This window comes from Delphinus delphis, chromosome 6 (assembly GCF_949987515.2).
Source record: "Delphinus delphis chromosome 6, mDelDel1.2, whole genome shotgun sequence".
Lineage (NCBI taxonomy): Eukaryota > Metazoa > Chordata > Mammalia > Artiodactyla > Delphinidae > Delphinus > Delphinus delphis.
In genome coordinates, this window is record NC_082688.1 from 37,204,809 (window position 1) to 37,225,852 (window position 21,044).

At 37.3% G+C, this 21,044-nt stretch overlaps 1 protein-coding gene across 4 annotated transcripts in view; it reads right to left on the reverse strand.

Moving 5' to 3' along the window:
• The window catches only part of UNC13B (unc-13 homolog B), a 224,937-nt gene that overhangs the window by 153,981 nt on the left and 49,912 nt on the right, over positions 1-21,044 (reverse strand). For all 4 annotated transcript variants that reach the window (XM_060014566.1, XM_060014568.1, XM_060014565.1 and 1 more), the window contains 4 exons: positions 16,849-16,878; positions 13,984-14,083; positions 9,985-10,102; positions 8,718-8,841 (listed from right to left, as the gene is read on the reverse strand). In XM_060014566.1, coding sequence (XP_059870549.1) covers positions 8,718-8,841; positions 9,985-10,102; positions 13,984-14,083; positions 16,849-16,878 — 372 coding nt within the window. The remainder of the gene's footprint in view (positions 1-8,717; positions 8,842-9,984; positions 10,103-13,983; positions 14,084-16,848; positions 16,879-21,044) is intronic.

Consider the following 21,044-nt stretch of genomic DNA (forward strand, 5'->3'; position numbering starts at 1 on the left):
CAACACAGTCGCTATTAAAATCCCAATATTTTTTTTACAGAAATATAAAACCCCATCCATATGGAATCTCAACAGACCCCAAATACCCAAAATATTCTTGAAAAGGAAGAACAAAGCTAGAGGACTCATACTTCCTTATTTCAAAACCTATTAAAAAGCTATAGTAGGACTTCCCTGGTGGCGCAGTGGTTAAGAATCTGCCTGCCAATGCAGGGGACACGGGTTCGAGCCCTGGCCCAGGAAGATCCCACATGCCACAGAGCAACTAAGCCCATGCGCCACTACTACTGAGCCTGAGCTCTAGAGCCCGCAAGCCACAACTACTGAGCCCATGTGTCACAACTACTGAAGCCCACGTGCCTAGAGCCCGTGCTCCGCAACAACAAAGGCCACAGAAATGAGAAGCCCGCACACTGCACCGAAGAAAAGCCACTGCTTGCCACAACTAGAGAAAGCCATGCACAGCAATGAAGAACCAAAGCAGCCAAAAATAAATAAATAAATTTTTTTAAAAAGCTATAGTAAATCAAAACGGTATGCTACTGACATAAAGACAGACATATAGACCAATAAAAGAGAATAAAGAGCCCAGAAATAAGCCCTTACATATATGATCAAATGATTTTTTTCAAGGGTACCAAGAACATTCAATGGGGAAAAGCATCCTTTCAAGAAATGGTGCTGGGACTTCCCTGGTGACGCAGTGGTTAAGAATCTGCCTGCCAATGCAGGCGACATTGGTTCAAGCCCTGGTCCGGGAAGATCCCACATGCCGCGGAGCAACTAAGCCCGTTGCCACAACTACTGAGCCTGCACTCTACAGCCTGTGAGCCACAACTACTGAGCCCATGTGCCACAACTACTGAAGCCCATGCGCCTAGAGCCCGTGCTCTGCAACAAGAAAAGCCACCGCAACAAGAAGCCCGTGCACCACAACAAGGAGTAGCCCCCACTCGCCACAACTAGAGAAGGCCCGTGCACAGCAACGAAGACCCAATGCAGCCAAAAATAAATAAATAAATAAATAAATTTACTTTAAAAAAAAAGAGAAATGGTGCTGGCACTACTAAATATAAAATGGACAGAAAACGGGGACCTGCTGTACAGCACAGGGAACTATATATTTTGTGGTAACCTATGAGGGAAAAGAATCTGAAAAAAACAGATGTCTATGTATTTTAACTGGATCACTTTGCTACACACCTGAAACTGACACAACATAGTGGATCAACTATACCTCAATTAAAAATTCAAAAATAAATAAAATCTTATTTTAAAAAAAAATAAATTTTTTTAAAAAAAGAAAGAATACATAGGCAGAACACTCTGACGTAAATCACAGCAAGATCTTTTTTGATCCACCTCCTAGAATAATGAAAATAAAAACAAAAATAAACAAAAGGGAACTAATGAAACTTAAAAGCTCTCACAGCAAAGGAAACCATAAACAAAATGAAAAGACAACCCATAGAATGGGAGAAAATATTTGCAAACAAAGTGAACAAAAAGGGATCAATCTCCAAAATACACCAACAGCTCATGCAGCTCAATATCAAAAAGCAAACAACCCAATCAAAAAATGGGCAGAAGATCTAAACAGACATTTCTCCAAAGAAGACATACATATGGCCAAGAGGCACATGAAAAGATGCTCAACATCGCTAATTATTACAGAAATGCAAATCAAAACCACAGTGAGGTATCACTTCACACCAGTCAGAATGGCCATCATTAAGAAATCTACAAAAAATAAATGCTGGAGAGGGTGTGGAGAAAAGGGAACCCTCCTATACTGTTGGTGGGAAAGTAACTTGGTACAGCCACTATGGTGAACACTATAGAGGTTCCTTAAAAAACTAAAAATAGAGCTACCATATGATCCAACAATCCCACACCTGGACATATACCTGGAGAAAACCATAATTCAAAAAGATATATGCACCCCAATGTTCATTGCAGCACTATTTACAATAGCCAGGACATGGAAGCAACCTAAATGTCCATCGACAGATGAATGGATAAAGAAGATGTGGTACATATATATAATGGAATATTACTCAGCCATAAAAAAGAATGAAATAATGCCATTTGCAGCAAAATGGATGGACCTAGAGATTGTCATACTGAGTGAAGTAAGTCAGACAGAGAAAGACAAATATATGATATCACTTATATGTGGAATCTAAAAAACAAATGGTACAAATGAACCTATTTACAAAACAGAAATAGGGTCACAGATGTAGAAAACAAACTTATGGTTACTAATGGGGCGGGGAAGGATAAATTGCGACCTTGGGATTGACATATATATAAAATAGATAACTAATAAGGACCTACTATATAGCACAGGGAACGCTACTCAATAATCTGTAATGACCTATATGGGAAAAATCTAAAAAAGAGTCAATATATGTATATGTATAACTGATTCACTTTGCTGTACAGCAGAAACTAACCCAACATTGTAAATCAACTATACTCCAATAAAAATTAATTTAAGAAAAAGAAAGAAATGGTGCTAGGATAACTGAGTATCTACAATGCACAAAATGAAGGTGGACCCTTATTTAACATCATATAGAAAATTAACAGAAAATGGATCAAAACCTAAATGCAAGACCCAAAACTGGAAAACTCTTAGAAAAAAACATAGGGCCAAAACTGCACAACCCTGGATTTAGCAGTGATTTCTTGGATAGGACACCAAAGGCACAGGCAACAACAACAAAAAATAGACAAATTAGACTTCATTAAAATTAAAAACTTTTCTGCATCAAAAGACAGTATTAACAGAATGAAAAAGTAACCCACAGAATAGGAGAAAATATTTGCAAATCATATATCTGATAAGGGATTAATCCCCAGAATATATAAAGAACTCCTAAAACTCAACAATAACAAAAACCCAATTCAAAAATGGGCAAAGGACTGCTGGTGGGAATGTGAATTGGTTCAGCCACTATGGAGAACAGTATGGAGGTTCCTTAAAAATCTACAAATAGAACTACCATATGACCCAGCAATCTCACTACTGGGCATATACCCTGAGAAAACCAAAATTCAAAAGGAGTCATGTACCAAATGTTCATTGCAGCTCTATTTACAATAGCCCAGAGATGGAAACAACCTAAGTGCCCATCATCGGATGAATGGATAAAGAAGATGTGGCACATATATACAATGGAATATTACTCAGCCATAAAAAGAAACGAAATTGAGCTATTTGTAGTGAGGTGGATAGACCTAGAGTCTGTCATACAGAGTGAAGTAAGTCAGAAAGAAAAAGACAAATACCGTATGCTAACACATATATATGGAATTTAAGAAAAAAAAATGTCATGAAGAACCTAGGGGTAAGGCAGGAATAAAGACGCAGACCTCCTAGAGAACGGACTTGAGGTTATGGGGAGGGGGAAGGGTGAGCTGTGACAGGGCGAGAGAGAGTCATGGACATATACACACTAACAAACGTAGTAAGGTAGATAGCTAGTGGGAAGCAGCCGCATGGCACAGGGATATTGGCTCGGTGCTTTGTGACAGCCTGGAGGGGTGGGATAGGGAGGGTGGGAGGGAGGGAGACGCAAGAGGGAAGACATATGGGAACATATGTTTATGTATGACTGATTCACTTTGTTATAAAGCAGAAACTAACACACCATTGTAAAGCAATTATACCCCAATAAAGATGTTAAAAAAAAAAATGGGCAAAGGACTTGATAGATGTTTCTCCAAAGAAGATATAAAAATAGCCGAAAAGCACATAAAAAGATGCTCAATCATTAGGGAAATACAAGTCAAAACTACAATGAGATACCACTTCACACCCATTGGGATGGCTACTATCAAAAAAACAGGGGAAAAAACCCAAAAAAACAAAATAAGAAGTGTTGGCGAGGATGTGGAGAAATTGGAACCCTCGTACACTGTTGGTGGGAATGTAAAATGGTACAGCTACTATGGGTAACAGTATGATGATTCTTCAAAAAATTAAAAATAGAATTACCATATGATCCAGAAATTCCACTTCTGGGTATGTACCCAAAAGAACTGAAAGCAGAATCTCAAAGAGATATTTGCATACCCATGTTCACAGCATTATTCATAATAGCTAAAATGTGGAAGCAACCTAAGTGCCCATCAATGAATGAACAGATAAGCAAAATGTGATATACACATACTAGGGAATATCATTCAGTCTTAAAAAGGGAGCAAATTTTGACATACGCTACAGCATAGATAAACCTGAGGATATTATGCTAAGTGAAATAAGCCAGTCACAAAAAAACAAATACTGTATGATTCCAATTGTATGAGGTACTTAGAGTATTCAAAATTGGAGATAGAAAGTAGAATGGTGGTTGCCAGGGGCTGGGGGCAGAGGGGAATGGGGAGTTACTGTTTAATGGGTATAGAGTTTCAGTTTTGCAAGATGAAAAGAACTATGGATATGAATAGTGGTGATGGTTCCACAGCGTTATGAATGTATTCATACCACTGAATTGTATCTTTTAAATGGTTGAGATAGTTAATTTTATGTTACATGTATTTTACCACAATAAAAAAAGAGTAAAGAAAAATGGTACACATACCCTCATTGTATATATTTAAGATGGACTATAACAACTTCCAAAAAAAATGCAACATCTTTTAAAAACATCAAATGTGGGCATCCCTGGTGGCACAGTGGTTAAGAATCCACCTGCCAGTGCAGGGGACACGGGTTCGAGCCCTGGTCCGGGAAGATCCCACATGCCGCGGAACAACTAAGCCTGTGCGCCACAACTACTGAGTCTGCACTCTAGAGCCCATGGGCCACAACTACTGAAGCCCGTACGCCTAGAGCCTGTGCTTCACAACAAGCAAAGCCACCGCAATGAGAAACCCACACACCGCAAGGAAGAGTAGCTCCCGCTCGTTGCAAGTAGAGAAAGCCCGCGTGCAGCAATGAAGACCCAACGCAGCCAAAAAGAAAAATAAAATAAAAATTTAAAAATCATAGTTGATTTGGCTCCAGAGCCTGGGCTTTTAATTTAAACTGTAATATATTTAACCACTCCTCTTGTTGGGTACTTAGATTGTTCAAAGTTTGTACTATTATAAATAGTACTGCAATAAACATCCTTGTAGCTCTGTATTTTTCTCCTTAAAACTATTTTGAGGGGTGAGGTAAGTAATACATGCACAATGGTTTAAAAAGTTACTCAGGGAAAATTAGGTCTCCCTCACAAATCAGTTATCTTTCTTTCTTATAGGGTACCACAATTAATGCTTTCTTGTATATTGTTCCAGGGGCAGTCTTTGAATCTATAAGCATATATGTAGACCCCCAACCCCTATTAAAAACACAAATAGTAGCATATTCTAACACATTCACTGTCCCTTGCTGTTTTCTACTTAACAATGTATTTTGGTGAATTTGTTCTACATCAGAACTTATAGACTGCAGCAGAGCAGCTCTTCCTCCTCTCTCACTTATTTTCAACAAGTGCAAAGTAAACCATTTTATGGCTGAGGAGTGCTGTACAAATTAGGTAGTAAATTACTTGAAGGTTTTATTATAAGACTTTGAAATATTGCCACCAATTGCTGAAGAGCGGTTTGAGGGGAAGGAGGTGAAATTTTGGATAGGAGGGACAAAGGAGAAAGGACTGTATTTGATTCCTTCATGTGGATTACTAAAAAGTGTACCTGTTTAAATGTCACCAAAGTTGACCTGATCCATATTTTGTCTCAGTGTTTCTCTTTTGTGCTGAATATATGGGTACGTTTGATTTTCTTTTTTAATTTTTTTTATTATTTTTTTTTGCCAAATCAGAAAAAAAAAAAAAAACCATTTAAAGTCTCTAGAAATGGTCCTAAGAGCACACAGCAAATGAAGAAATATATATTCAAGAAAATCTACTACAACTTTAAGAATAGCCAATTTCTGCTGTATTTGAACCAAGACCCATCCCCACCCACCCCCCTCCCAATTCAACAAGACAGAAACTCCATTCCAGACTAGTATAGCTGAGAACACAGCATTAAGAATACAAGCAACTAAGCCACAAGCAAGAACTCCAATTGCTTTTCTCTTCACCTGCAACTTGGCCTACAGACACACAAGAAAGTCTTCTTTTCTATTTTTCTGAAGTAATAGTTGCTCTGAGTTTAGTTATTTCTGAGCTTACTGGAAAATCATGCCATTTTTGCTCAAATCACCATAAGGTACAAGATATAAATAGACTGAAATCATAAGACAGCAGCAACAACACTAGTATACATGAATATCAGTAAACAGTCAAAATTAAAACTGAATAAAGTTAAATTAAACAAGATACCAACATTTAAAAATTGGGAAATTACAGGGGCTTCCCTGGTAGCACAGTGGTTGAGAGTCCGCCTGCCGATGCAGGGGACACGGGTTTGTGCCCCGGTCTGGGAGGATCCCACATGCCGCGGAGCGGCTGGGCCCGTAAGCCATGGCCGCTGAGCCTGCGCGTCTGGAGCCTGTCCTCCACAACGGGAGAGGCCAACAGTGAGAGGCCCGCATACCGCAAAAAAAAAAAAAAAAAAAAAAATTGGGAAATTACAAAATGTTGGCAAAGATATGCAGAAAAGAGACACCTGAGACATAGTTGGCAGAAATATAAACTGGTACAATCTTTTTTTTTTTTTTAACACAAGCAACTTGGCAGTACTAGGAAGAGTAACGATACACATACCTTGTGACCTATTCTTTATTTAATTAATTTTTATTGGAGTATAGTTGGTTTACAATGTTGCGTTAGTTTCTACTATACAGCAAAATGAATCAGCTATACATATACATATATCCCCTCTTTTTTGGATTTCCTTCCTTTTAGGTCCCCAGAGTAGACTTGCCTGTGCTTTACGCAGTATGTTCTCATTAGTTATCTCTTATACATAGTATCAGTAGTGTATATATGTCAATCCCAATCTCCCAATTCCTTCCACCTGCCCTGCTTTCCACCTTGGTATCCATACTGTTTGTTCTCTACGTCTGTGTCTCTATTTCTGCTTTGCAAATAAGATCATCTATACCATTTTTCTAGATTACACATATATGCATTAATATACGATATTTGTTTTTCTCTTTCTTTCTGACTTACTTCACTCCGTATGACACTCTCTAGGTCCATCCACATCTCTACAAATGACCCAATTTCGTTCCTTTTTATGGCTGAGTAATATTCCATTGTATACATGTACCACATCTTGTTTATCCATTCCTCTATTGATGGACATTTAGGTTGCTTCCATGTCCTGGCTATTGTAAGTAGTGCTGCAATGAACATTGGGGTGCATGTGTTGTTTGAATTATGGTTTTCTCTGGGTATATGACCAGTAGTGGGATTGGTGGGTCATAGGGTAGTTCTATTTTTAGTTTTTTAAGGAACCTCCATACTGTTCTCCATAGTGGCTGTACCAATCTTCTTTCCCATCAACAGTGTAGGAAGGTTCCCTTTTCTCCACACCCTTTCCATTATTTCTTGTTTGTAGATTTGACCTATTCCTTAAATTCTACTTTAAGCAATTTATCCTAGATTCATAAATGGGCATAGATAAAGCTGTTCATTACAGTGGTATATCAAAAAAAACTGGAAACAACCTACATGTCAATCAATAAAGGATTGCAAAAAAAAAAAGGATTGGTTAGATAACTTATGACATAAAGCAGCTGTTGAGATCAGCAAGATAGATCTTAAAGTATAACATGAAATGATGTCCAAGATAATATGCTTTAGTTTATACAATACTATCACCATATATAGTACATAGAGTATGACCCAAATTTTGTCAAAATAAATTTCTAGAGAAGAAATTTCTTGTGCCTAAACCAAGACACAAGAAAGATAACAGTGGCTTATTTCTGGGGAATGCAAAGGAGGTCAAAAGAAGGAGGAAGAGAAACTTAACTTTTTATCCATGTACATTTCCATGCTATTTGAATTTTTATAAGGAACATGTATTTTTGTGTGATTTTTTTCTTTTTCCTTTTTTTTGGCTGTGTTGGGTCTTCATTGCTGCGTCGGCTTTCTCTTGTTGTGTTGAGCCGGGGCTACTCTTCGTTGTGGTGCATGGGCTACTCATTGCAGTGGCTTCTCTTGTTGCGGAGTACAGGCTCTAGGCGCAGGCTCAGTAGTTGTGGCTGGCAGGCTCTAGAGCACAGGCTCAGTAGTTTCAGCGCACAGGCTTAGTTGCTCCACAGCACGTGGGATCTTCCCGGACCAGGGCTAGAACCCTGTCCCCTGCGTTGGCAAGTGGATTCTTAACCACTGAGCCACCAGGGAAGCCCTTTTTGTGTGATTTTTAAAATTACTTTGTAAATTACTATTCTATTTATTAGTGCTACTTCAATGCTTAAATTAACAAATCACAAGGTATATATTCACTTCAAGGCAATAAATGTTAAAATATTATCAAAAGAATAAATCATTGATATTCTCTGACAAGCAGGTATTTTATTATAATAAATAGTTATAAGAAACTAAATGACTTGAAAAGAATGCTTTCAGTGTGGATTCTTTAATGAGCACCATTCTAGAGTCTACTTTGCACATTCCTGAGCTAGGTGTTACAGGGAATGGAGTGGAAGACAGAATGCCCTGAAAGGATATGGCTGACAAAAGACACAGTAAGACAACAACTAACAAACAATTTCAAACAATGTGGTAAAAAGTATTAAATGTTTTTTAAAATCTAATCAGACTCACCAAAAGGCAACTCAAATCTTGCATCCAGCAAAATTTTATGGGGAGTTGGGTTTTTAGTTCCACAGATCTCATCATCTTTCATTAATGTCTCTGCCTCCAACGTGGACCATTCCCCAGGCCCTTCCTAGAAAAGAGATCTAAGATTAAACTTCACTCTTTCATGACTCCCCTCTTGGTTAAAGGGCCAGGTCTTTTTCTCTCATTTTCCTTGTCAGAGAGCTTCTGAGGGCCACTCACATATCCTAATGCGGCAAACACATCAGAGTCACCACCTGCCTCTGCTGTATGTGGCTTCTGTTCTCCCTCTTCGGTGGGAGAGCAGCTTTCACTGTGCTCAGCTTTCTGCCAGCCCACAGAGGATAGAATTTCCAGAGCGCTAAACTCAAAAACAAAGCATCTCCATGGATCAATATTTAATCTGTACAATACTTAATGACTATGTCACTTAATGTGTCACTATTTCTAATCACTAAAGAGCTAGTAACATGGCTAGTTAAATTGACCTGAACTGGGACCACAGTGAAAATATTCAAAGTGAGTGTCACAGGAAAATTATGCTGACTTATGTTCTAATCTGGTAAAGTGGAGTGGAAATTCAGTCTTGAAAATAGTGTATTAAGACAAGTGTGATTACCAATTGCCAAGCCTGTAGTTCCTTAAACTCTGTTAGGGTTATATGTGGAAGAAGGAAGACTGAAATCAGGTCCCTGGGATAGGTGACTCAAAGAGCTGGCTGAGGAAGTTTAATGGGACTCCTCTCAGAACAGTGTCTTAGAGGGAATGCAGAAGCCACAGGTATCCTAGATCGATCTCTCTCTCTCTCTCTCTCTCTCTCTCTCTCTCACACACACACACACACACACACACACACACACACACACTCTCACTCTCTCTCTCTCTCTCTCTCTCTCCCTCTCCCCCCACCCCTCTCTCCCCCCCTCCCTCGCACTCCCCTCCTTCACCCTGCTGATCCCACCCACCCCACCACCACCACACACACACAGAGTACTCAGAAGGGGCTGTCTACCTGATAAGGCTAAATAGGTACTCTGGCACCTCTGAGTTCAGTCACAGGGCAGAGGGAAGGCCTTAGATAAAATCCCCTGAACCTCTCGGTGACATTAGGAGTAAGCTGGTTTTATGTCCTCTAATTAGGAAGGGGGCAGAGAAATCTGAGATATATGGATGAACATTAGCTGAATGGAGCTAGGATGCAGAGAAGCAAGGGCTAGAACCCTACCTCCAAATGGGCAATGCACTGACTGACCTCATCTGACTGACGAATTGTCTTCAGTGCAATCCACACCGTCCCCACCATGGTGTCCCAGATCAGTCCTTTGTTCCATACTTCCACACTTAGACCCAGGTCCAGACGACTAATCTCACTGAAGGAAAGAAGAAAGCCCTTTTTTAGAAAACCAGGTAATATGAAAGAAACATCTACATCTCCTGTTTTGCTAAACCTTGAGTATGTCCTGATCAGGATCCTGTCATCAGGGAAAAATCAAAATGTCCCTAATCCTGCAACCACTCTTTAGGTTCCCAGAAACCTATGTAGGGTATGCACAGAAAAATGCCTCTGTCAGTCTGTCCCCTCTCCTTTGGAGCTACAATCATTGTTAGACTAATACAGTTTCACAAGAACAATGAAGCCAAGCAATGAGGGCATTACTGCCAGGAATGTCTGCCTACAATCTCCAAACTTAAGCAACAGTTTTATATGTTTTATTGTAATACTAGCACTGCCTGCAACTTATACCTCTGGATACAGGGAACTATGAGGAGAAAGCAAGGCTTCTTTATGACAAATATGAAAGGGAATCCAAGCAAAAGTAAAAGGGCCCATGAGAAGATCTAAGTTTGATGGGAACTTGTGGTCAGAGGCAGGTGAGGGATACTGGAGTGTGCTAGTTCATTATCAGTTAAAGCAGGTACTGTCACTGATAAACAAAATGATCACAGGATAATGATAAACACAATGATTTTCCTGTAATAATAACTAGGAAAAATTATTTAAAAAGAAATTATTCCAGGGAGCCAGGTGACCACTAAGCAAAAGCAGTGTCATACATGGAAGAATATCAGCTTGGAAGGGCTAACTCAAAAATAATTATGGACTTAAGGTGAAACAAGCAAACGCTTATGTTAATGCTAAAAACATTCTCCAGAAAGCTCTTATGGAAACACAAGGTTATTTGAGGGGAAATGCAAGAAAGATGAGAAAAGGCCAATTCCAGCAGGAAAAGCAGAAAAGTATTCTCAGGAAAACAACAGCTATTCATCACATGTAGAAGTTTCAAGTGTGTGCTTTAGAGATAGCTTGGCTTCCCTGTTGTACTATTAAGATACATGTTCTCAGATTCACTAGTTTGGGATGTGGCCTTATAGCCATAAAATTCATATCAAGTGTGTTGAAAACAAGTGAAGTAAAGCAAATTTGCCCCTTTTACATAAATACAGCAGAACAGAAAAGTACTGAGTTCATTTTTTTCATTTATGTTCACTGACATGTACAATTCATATGGCTTGGTACATTGGGGAAGACACACAATATAGGACCTAGCTCCCATCTCTAAAAACTTCCAAGCTATCTGGAGAGCTGTTCAAAACCAAAAAGTAGGTGACCAAACCCAGCCACTATGTTAGGGCATTCACAGGGGGGAAACTGAGCTTTTGGCCCACAGTTTCATTCAGCCTAATTAACTGATTAGCCTTGGGAAAATATATGTAACAACCCCAAATCTTTTGAATCTGGAAAAGAAAAATTGCTTGGGGATACGTACACAATATTCCCAAAGCAAGTCCTAAATAGCGTCTCAAGCCAATAGCTAAAAGAAACAGCCAGAGGTCTTTCTTTACAGCTTGACTTGGACAGATAAAGAAGAAAATCTGTTCTTCAGGGAACTCTGGGGAATAAAGCCCAAACAATGAGGATATTTTCTGTGAGAAATCTCTTATCTACATCTGCTCAAATGGCCCAACTAAGAGAAGTCAGAGAGCTCTGTTTATGCCTCATCCCCAGAGCTCTGGGGAAGTTCCTGTTCTGTTAACTCAATCAACAGTATATGTGCACACATGTATACAAGATTCTGAACGAGGCAAATTCACAGTAAGTGAAGATGCCCTCCTTGCCCCTAAGAAATGAACAATCTAGTCCTGGAAATAGGACAAAGAAATACTAAAGATAAATGAGAAGTACCAAAATGAATATTAGATACTACCACATAATACAATAGGGAGAAAAAAAAAGGAGAAAGGGGAACAAGTGACCAGCAATGGAGTTACCAGTGACAGAAGAGCAGGATAGGAGGAATAAGGAATAGGAGCAGTAAGGTGGATAATGTAGCTAATAAAACCTGTGTGCAGAAGGAGAGAGGACAAAATTCACACAGCATCTCAAGGTGGGAGACAGAAGAAAAGTCACACATATCACAGTAGGGTTGAAAGAGTAAGTGCTATGGGAAACTGGAAAATAAACAAGTAAGAATAAAGCTACTATGCTGATGAGAGACTGCAGAAGATTGATATGTTTCACATGCTGGGAACAGTTATAACAGCGAGTGATTATTACAGCCAACTGGAAGTCAAAAGAAAGCAGGATTGCTAAGTTTATATACCACAGCCAGAACTGTGTTATGGCTAACAGGGAAGAGACTTGAAAAAACTGTTCATAGCTGACTTTACACGAGTGAAGAAAAAACAAATGGTCTCACTCTGATGTCAATATAACAGATAGGAATAAATGAGGTTCATAATCTTGAGAGAGGGGCAACCAGTGAGAAATCTGACACCACTAGCCTCTTCTTGAAGCCCCAGTTCTTCAGCTTCCAGGACACTACTATCTCGTTTCTCCTTCTTGCTCTCTGTTCACTCCTTCCTAGTCCTCTTTATCCCCTCTTCAAATGCTGGTGCTCTCCAGGCTCAACCCCAGGCCCTTTTCTCACCCAACACACTCTCCCTAAGCTTTCTCATCTATGCCTATGGCTTCAACTGACCAAAATATTTCTCCAACCCCGGCTTCCATGAGTACCAGGTTCAAGTTTCTAACTTATCTTCTGTAACTTTCTTCTTACCTGTCCTATAAGAACTTCAAATATAAGCTTGTTCATAACTGATATATTATTGTCTCCTATCCTAATGAGTAGCTCACCACTCACCCAATCATCCAAGACAAGTCTTGGTTCTACCTCCTTAACATCTTCTATCCATCCTTTTCTATCTATCCTTCTGTTAGTGTCTTAGCCCAAACCCTCATAATCTTAACCTTTAACTATTATAATAAAGTTTCCTAAATGGTACTATAAAAAGCAATATATTAAAAGCCCAGAGGATTGGAATGTTTCCCCATAAAAAGAGTTATCCTATATCTGAGATGGACTATAAAACTCGCAAAGCAATTTCACTTCAATCACAAATTTCACTGCAATTTTAATACATTTTCTTGGTTGACCCCCTTGTGCCCACCTTCCCAAAAAATAAGCATAACCTTGTAAGCAAGAGTAGACCTTTACAGATAAGGAAACTGACACTCAGAGAAGCTAAGTGATTTGGTCAGCCCTTCAAAATGATATTGTACATTTTTGTTCCCTTTCCTAGAGCAGAAAAAAAATTGCTGAAATTTAAGAGGAAAAAAGGAAATAGCAAGTTTTTAAAGCCAGAGCTTACAATCATAATATACTAAACTTTGTGTCATATGCAAGCAATTCTACTAATATTTACTCATTTTTATTAATTAGATGAAGGTAGAATTTTACTCCGTAAAGTAAAAGGATTATAAGCACAGACATCCTCATCTTCGAAAGCAGGTGACTTGGAAACACAAACACAGTCCTCACATGCATAACCACATTCCTTCAAGAAGCCTTCTGAGAATCAAAGAAAGATTAAGTTAGGTTTAATATCATGCTCAGTATGTTATACTATACCTAATTCTGACCACTAGGAAAATCTGACTAGGTAGTGTTTTCACCCATGTAAACTGAGCGTTTACTCGAATTCATAATTCGCCTCTGAAAATAGATTACAAATCGGGAGACAACAAAACTGCAGATGTACTTTACCTACCACACACCTCATTTGTTCCTTTCTCTAGTTTTCAAAAAGAATATTTAACATGCTATTAAAATGTGTTTTTAAATATTTAACGTATTTTATAAATCTTAGATATACACAAAATCTTCAGCCTCTACTTGTTTAATCCAATGTGATTACCTTGGAAATATTGTCAAATGTTGTAGGCATGCTGCTGCTGCTGCAAAGTACTTACAACATAAAATCTTGTTCCCAGGAAGGTTGATCGCCACGGACTGCTACAGTTGTGCTCTTCACATTTTGCACTTTCAGGGTCACATATGTGTTAAATTTGTCTTTGAAAAAATGCAAACCAAAGATATAATACTTAGTGCTCAGATGGTTATCCAGTCTCACAAAGCCCTTGGAATTAAGTAATGTCCATATTACAGTATATATAAGAAAAAATGGAATTATATATTGTACAATATAGCATCATTCTAAGCAGAGAGGTACAGAAAAATTAGAAAACACACACTATTTTCAAAAGCATAATCTACAATAGTGTTTTTCAAATTTAAGGACTATATTTTATATTTGACCGGTAGATACACATATATATACATATAAACAAAAACAAAAGCTTTATGAAATACAAGATGTGATACATTGATATTTTTATTCTAATTTTAAAATATTAATCATAATTAACTAAATTGACTTTATAGCCCACCTGCAGTTTGAAAAAATAATAATCTAATTGATCTTACAGGAAAGATAAGATATGCAAATTAATAAAATGTATAAAGAAATAAGTACCACAGAGAAAGCGAAAAAGTGCTAAAGGAAGGCAGAAGAAGAAAGAGTTACCTCTATTTGTTTACAGGGACAAGAATTGAGGAAAACTCCTCATAAAGGAAATGGATTTCAAGCTTTATCTATTCACCCTGGCCTAAAGCACAACTTACATTAAAAATATATATATTATCACAGAGTCAGAAAAAGGAAATTCTCTAACCCGAGAGTATAAATTGAGTACCAAACAAAGGTAGGCGGTCTGGATCTCAAAACTCAGAAATCTGACCTAAGACTTAACACAGCACATTTTGTTACTTCCTTTGTATCAGCCATGATGAGGGACACTGAATTGAGAGTTCACTTCTCTATGTAAGAAGTTAATCATAATTTTATAAAATGAAAAAAAAAGACTATCATTTTTGACTCATCAAATTGCCAAAGATTGCTTAAAACAATTACCTATGTTAAAGGTGTGAGAAGATGGGCACTGTCATGCACTTCTAGCAGAAGGTAAATCTTTCTCTTAAGTATCATAAAAAACTATGTAGTCTTATACCTACAATTATTCTACAATTATACCAAAGATATATGAGGATACAAGCCCACCCACATGAGGGAATTCCCATCCATATTTGGTAGTAGCAATGCAGTATACCCCTAAGCTGTTTTCTATCAGGATTCTGTACTCCATTCCCCATGTCCAACCATAGCTGACCAGACCAAAAGGAGATGCCACCCAAAAGCAGCCAGCCAATTCATAAGCTGACCAAAAGCTGAGACCAATATGATTCCCTCTCAAAAGATTTTCAGTAGGGAAAACAAAGAAATAGTAACAATTGATTGGTGCTGAAGCTTGAAGGAGAGGCATATAAATTCTATTGGAGCAGCCAGTATGGGGTGTGTGCAAGACAGGTAAGCATAAAAAGCCTGCTGGATGAGAAAGGAGAGCAGAAAAGCTTTTCAGAAAGAAGAGAAGCCCTAACCCAGAGCCACTGGAGAGAGCAGTGGGCCCAGAAACTGCTTTAGTTCCTGTTGCACCCAGATTTGGTTTTTCAGATTTTCTTGGGTTCCCAATCGTGTTTTTTTCCCCATAATCCGCAGTACCCTCCTTTTGCCCCCAGAAGGAACTAGAGTAAGTCTTTATAACTAACTTGACATTCAGTTAAGAAAATGTGTATTAAAGTAAGGAGATACCATTTTCACCTTCAGATGAGCAAAGATTAAAAAGTTTCATATTATCTAACGCTGATAAGGATTTGGGAAAACAGACACCCATATGCTTTTGGTCTGAGTATAAGCAAAATTTTTCAGAAATGCAATTTGGCAGCAGCTACCAAATTTGTTTAAAATACGTACCTTTGGCCCAACAATTCTCTACTTCTAGACTCTAGCATACAGATACATTTTCAAAAGCAGGCAATGTTAAATGCACAAGAACATTTATTGCTTATAATAGCAAAAAAATTGAAATGACCTGAATATTCAATAAGGGACCTAGAGTACAACAAAATTCTGGACACTTTTTTTTTTACAGTAGGTTCTTGTTGGTTATCTGTTTTAAATATAGTAGTGTGTGTACAACTCTTTGAAAGAAAGAACCAGATATATGTATACACACATATACACAAGAAAAGACTTTCATGGTATGGTGTTGGAAAAAAAGCAGGTTGCACAAAGACATGTGTAGCTGATCCATTAGTGTATACATGCACATACACAGTAAAACTCTGAAAAGGTATATAAAAGCCTCAAAATAGTTACTTTTGAGAAGCAGAATTGAGTTGGCCAAGAGGTAAGGAGACTAACTTTTCACCGGATTGATATAGATTTCTTTAATGTTTTACGACAGCACTGTTTTTTTTCCACTTTTTGAAGTGTAACTGGCAATTAAAAATTGTATATATTTAAGGTGTACAACTTGATTTTATATATGTATACAGTGTGAAATAATCACCACAATCAAGCTAATTCACATTCCTCACCACCTCATAATTAGCATTTTCTGTGTGTGTGTGTGTGCGCGTGTGTGTGTTGAGAACGCTCAAGACCTACCCTCTTAGCAAATTTCAAGTATACAATACTTGTTAACCATAGACACATTGCTGTACATTAGCTCTCCAGAAATAATTCATTTTGCATAACTTAAACTTTGTACCCCCTTGACCAATCTCTTCCCATATTGATTTTTAATTAATTTAATGAACTTAGTGAATTTAACTAATTTAATCAATGAATCAAATGAAATTAATGATTTTTTGAAAGAATGTTTTTAAATCACAGCAAGTATGGGGAGAAGAACATAATAATTAAAGGCTGGCCTTACCTGGTGAACCCTGGAACTTGGCTCTTTTAACTGCAAGAGAGAAAAAAAGGACACCGTGAAGAATTCTTGCAAGTTAATTTATTTAACCAGCATTTATTGAGTAACTACTATGTGCCACTAGAGTTAGGACTAGATTTTTAAGTCTAAGTCATTAGAGAAAAGAAGCTGGGACTTCTGATCAAAGCTTGAATGCAGAGAGTTAGAAGGGCCCTTAAAAGTCATCCAATCTAATCTCACTCCATGCAGAAATCTCTTACAGCTTCCTGACAAAGAGGTAGAGGGAACTAAATTACTCCTACGGCACCCAATTTCATGTCAGATAACTTTCTAAGGTTTAAATTATTTATGTTCCTTATTTAAAACCCATCATAGGAACTTCCTCATTCCACTCATGCCAAAAGAAGACCTTAACAGGCCAGATCTGGACAACAGTTATTTTTTGTTTTTGTTTTTTTTGCGGTGCGCGGGCCTCTCACCGCCGCGGCCCCTCCCGTTGCGGAGCACAGGCTCCGGACTCGAAGGTCCAGCGGCCATGGCCCATGGGCCCAGCCGCTCCGAGGTATGTGGGATCTTCCCGGACCGGCGCACGAACCCGTGTCCCCTGCATCGGCAGGCAGACTCTCAACCACTGCGCCACCAGGGAAGCCCAGGACAACAGGTTTTAAACAAGAGTGAGAAGTAACTTCTTTCTGGGAATAAGCAGATATCAAGAAGAGTTCCTGTCCAAATTAAAGGTATCCAAACTGGAAGAGAAGAGGTAAAATTGTCATTATATGCAGATGACATGATACTAAATATATACTGAAAACCCTAAAGACTCCACGCAAAAACTATTAGAACTGATAAATGAATTCAGCAGGGTAGCAGGATACAAGATTAACATACAGAAATTAGTTGCATTTCTTTACACTAACAATGAAATATCAGAAAGGGAAAGTAAAAAAAACAATCCCTTTTAAAATCACATCAAAAAATACTTAAGAATAAACCTCACCAAGGAGGTGAAAGACTTATACACCAAGTACTATAAAACATTGATAAAGGAAATTGAAGAAGATTTAAAGAAATGGAAAGATATCCCATGCTTTTGGATTGGAAGAATTAATATTGTTAAAATGGCCATACTACCCAAAACAATCTACAGATTTAATGCAATCCCTATCAAACTAAATTACATTTAGTTTAATAGAACTAAATGTAAGAGCTAAAACTATAAAACATCTAGAAGAAAACATAGGAGAAAATCTTACTGGCCTTGGGCGATTAGGCAAAGATTTCTTAAACTGGATACAAAAAGCATGAAGTTTAAAAGAAAAAAATTGATAAACTAGACTTTTTCAGAAGTTAAAACATGTATTCCTCAAAAGACTCTGTTAAAAAGTTATAGACCAAGAGGAAATATTTGCAAAATGTATCTGATAAGACTGATAAAGGACTATAAAAAAAATCTCAAAACTCAATATTAAGAAAGCAAAGAACCCATATTTTTAAAATTGGACAGAAGATTTGAACAGACACTTCACCAAAAAAAGATACACAGGTGGCAAATAAGCACATGAAAAGAAGCTCAATATCATTATTCATCAAGGAAATGTTAATTAAAAACATAATGAGATAGCACTATATACCCACTAGATGATCTAAAATTTACAAATCTGACAGAACCAAGCATTAATGAGGATGTGGACCAACTAGAACTCTCATATATTGCTGATGAGAACACAAAATGAAACAATCATTTTGGGAAACAGCTTAGAAGTTTCTTACAAAGTTAAACATATTTATCATATATTCCAGCAATTAGTCTTCTAAGTATTTACCCCAGAGGAATGAAAATTTATGTCCACACAAATACTTGTACATGAATGTTCATAAGAACATTATTGATAACAGCCAAAAACCTAGAAAGAACCCAAATGTCCTGATAAACAAATTGTGGCATATCTATACAATAGTATACTACTCAGCAATACAAATGAAAGAGTTACTGATACACACAACAAAAAATGAATCTGAGAAGCAAATTTTGCTAAGTGAAAAAGCTAGACACAAGACTACATGCTCTATGACTCCATTTACATAACATGCTAGAAAAAGCAAAACCATAATAGAAAGTACAGCAGTACAAAGAAACTCAAGGAAACATTTTGGGGTGATGAAACTGTCTGTATCTCAACTATGGTCGTGTTTACATGACAATATTTATTGGTCAAAGATCAAAACTCCTAGCAGCAATCCCACACTTAGAAATTTACTCTATAGATAGATTCCACAGGTACAGAAAGAAGTTTATACCAGTTAATAAGTTGAAGCAATGTTTATAATAGCAAAAGATTAGGGGATTGATTAAATGTTAAATTATCTAAATGTGACAAGCAAAGCTTTAGAATTTTCCGAAGAAAATATAAGGGAATGAATATCTCTGTATGATGGGTGAATGGATGGATGGATAGATATACAAGTTTTAGAATAAAAATCATGAAAGGAAAAACTGCATACCAACTTTGAGAGTGATTATATCTTGGGAGAGAAGGGATTGAGACTGTAAAGGATGCTTCAACTTTATCCATAATATACTATTTTTTTAACCTTAACTAATATGAAAAACATTAACATGTTAAATCTAGCTGGTGAGTACATGATTATGTAATATATTATTCTCTATACTTTTTTCTTTAAAAAATTTTTTATTCTTGCATATGACATGGTCCTCTATGTTGAGTAGATTATATGATCATTTATGTAGAAAATCTAAGAGAATCAACCAAAAAGCTTCTGGAACTAAATAAGCAATCATGGCACGGTTGCAAAATACAAGGTTACTGTACAAAAGTCAATCACTTTCCTATATATAAACAATGAACAAGTGAAATTTGAAGTTAAAAACACATTACCATTTATATAAATCTAACAAATAGGTATAAATCTAACAAAATATGTATAAGATCTCTATGAAGAAAACTACAAAACTGATGAAAGCTATCAAAGAATGAAATAGATATTCCATGTTCATGGATAGGAAGACTCAATATTGTCAAGATGTCAGTTCTTCTCAACTTTATCTTTAAGTTCAATGCAATCCTAATCAACATCCTAGCAAGTTACTTTGTGGATACAGACAAACTGATTCTAAAGTGTATATGGAGAGGATAAAGACCCAGAACAGCCAACTCAATACTGAAGTAAAAGAACAAAGTTGGAGGACTGACACTAACCAACTTTAAGACTTACTGTAAAGTTAATAGTAATCAAGACAGTATAGTATTAGGAAAAGAACAGACAAACAGATCAATGGAACAGAATAGAGAGCTAGAAATAGATCCATGTAAATGTAGTCAACTGATCTTTGACAAAGAAGCAAAGGCAATACAATGGTAGTAGCAATGATAGTCTTTTCAATAAATGGGGCTAGGAGGAATGGACATTTACATGTAAAAAAAATGAATCTAGACAAAGACTTCACAGAAATTAACTCCAAATGGATCATAGACCTAAATGTAAAACATAAAACTATAAAACTCCTAGAAAATAACATAGGAGAAAACAGATGACCTAGGGCATGTGATGGTCTTTTAGATACAAGAGGAATAATTCATGAAAGAAATAACTGATAAGCTGGACTTCATTAAAATTAAAAACTTCTGCTCTGTGAAAGACAATGTCAAGAGAATGAGGAAACAAGCCACATACTAGAAGAAATATTTGCAAAAGACTCATCTGATAAAGGACTGCTATCCAAAATATACACAGAACCCTTAAAACTCAACAGGAAGACAACACACAACCTGATTTTAAAATGGGCAAAAGACTTTAACAGACACCTTACCAAAGAAGATACAATGATGGCAAGTAACCATATGAAAAGATGTTCAACATCATGTCATTAGGGAATTATAGATTAAAACGACTATGTATAAAATGGTGTTAAACAAGAAGGAAAAACTGCATTAAATGGATGAGGTGGCTAATTGCCCTTTGGGCTCCCTAGTACCAAAATACTCTTCCTCTTCTGAAGAAATCCCGAGAGACGGGAAGCAGAACCCTACGACTCACTGCAAAAGCCAAAGGCAAAAGACCTAGGTGTAGCAATCACATGCTCCCAACTTGAATCTTGAGGGACTGAAACGAAGTTGCAGAGCTGGTTAGAGAAAGTTGCAGAGAAGTTGGGATTCCAGTAGAAGAGCATGAATGTCTAA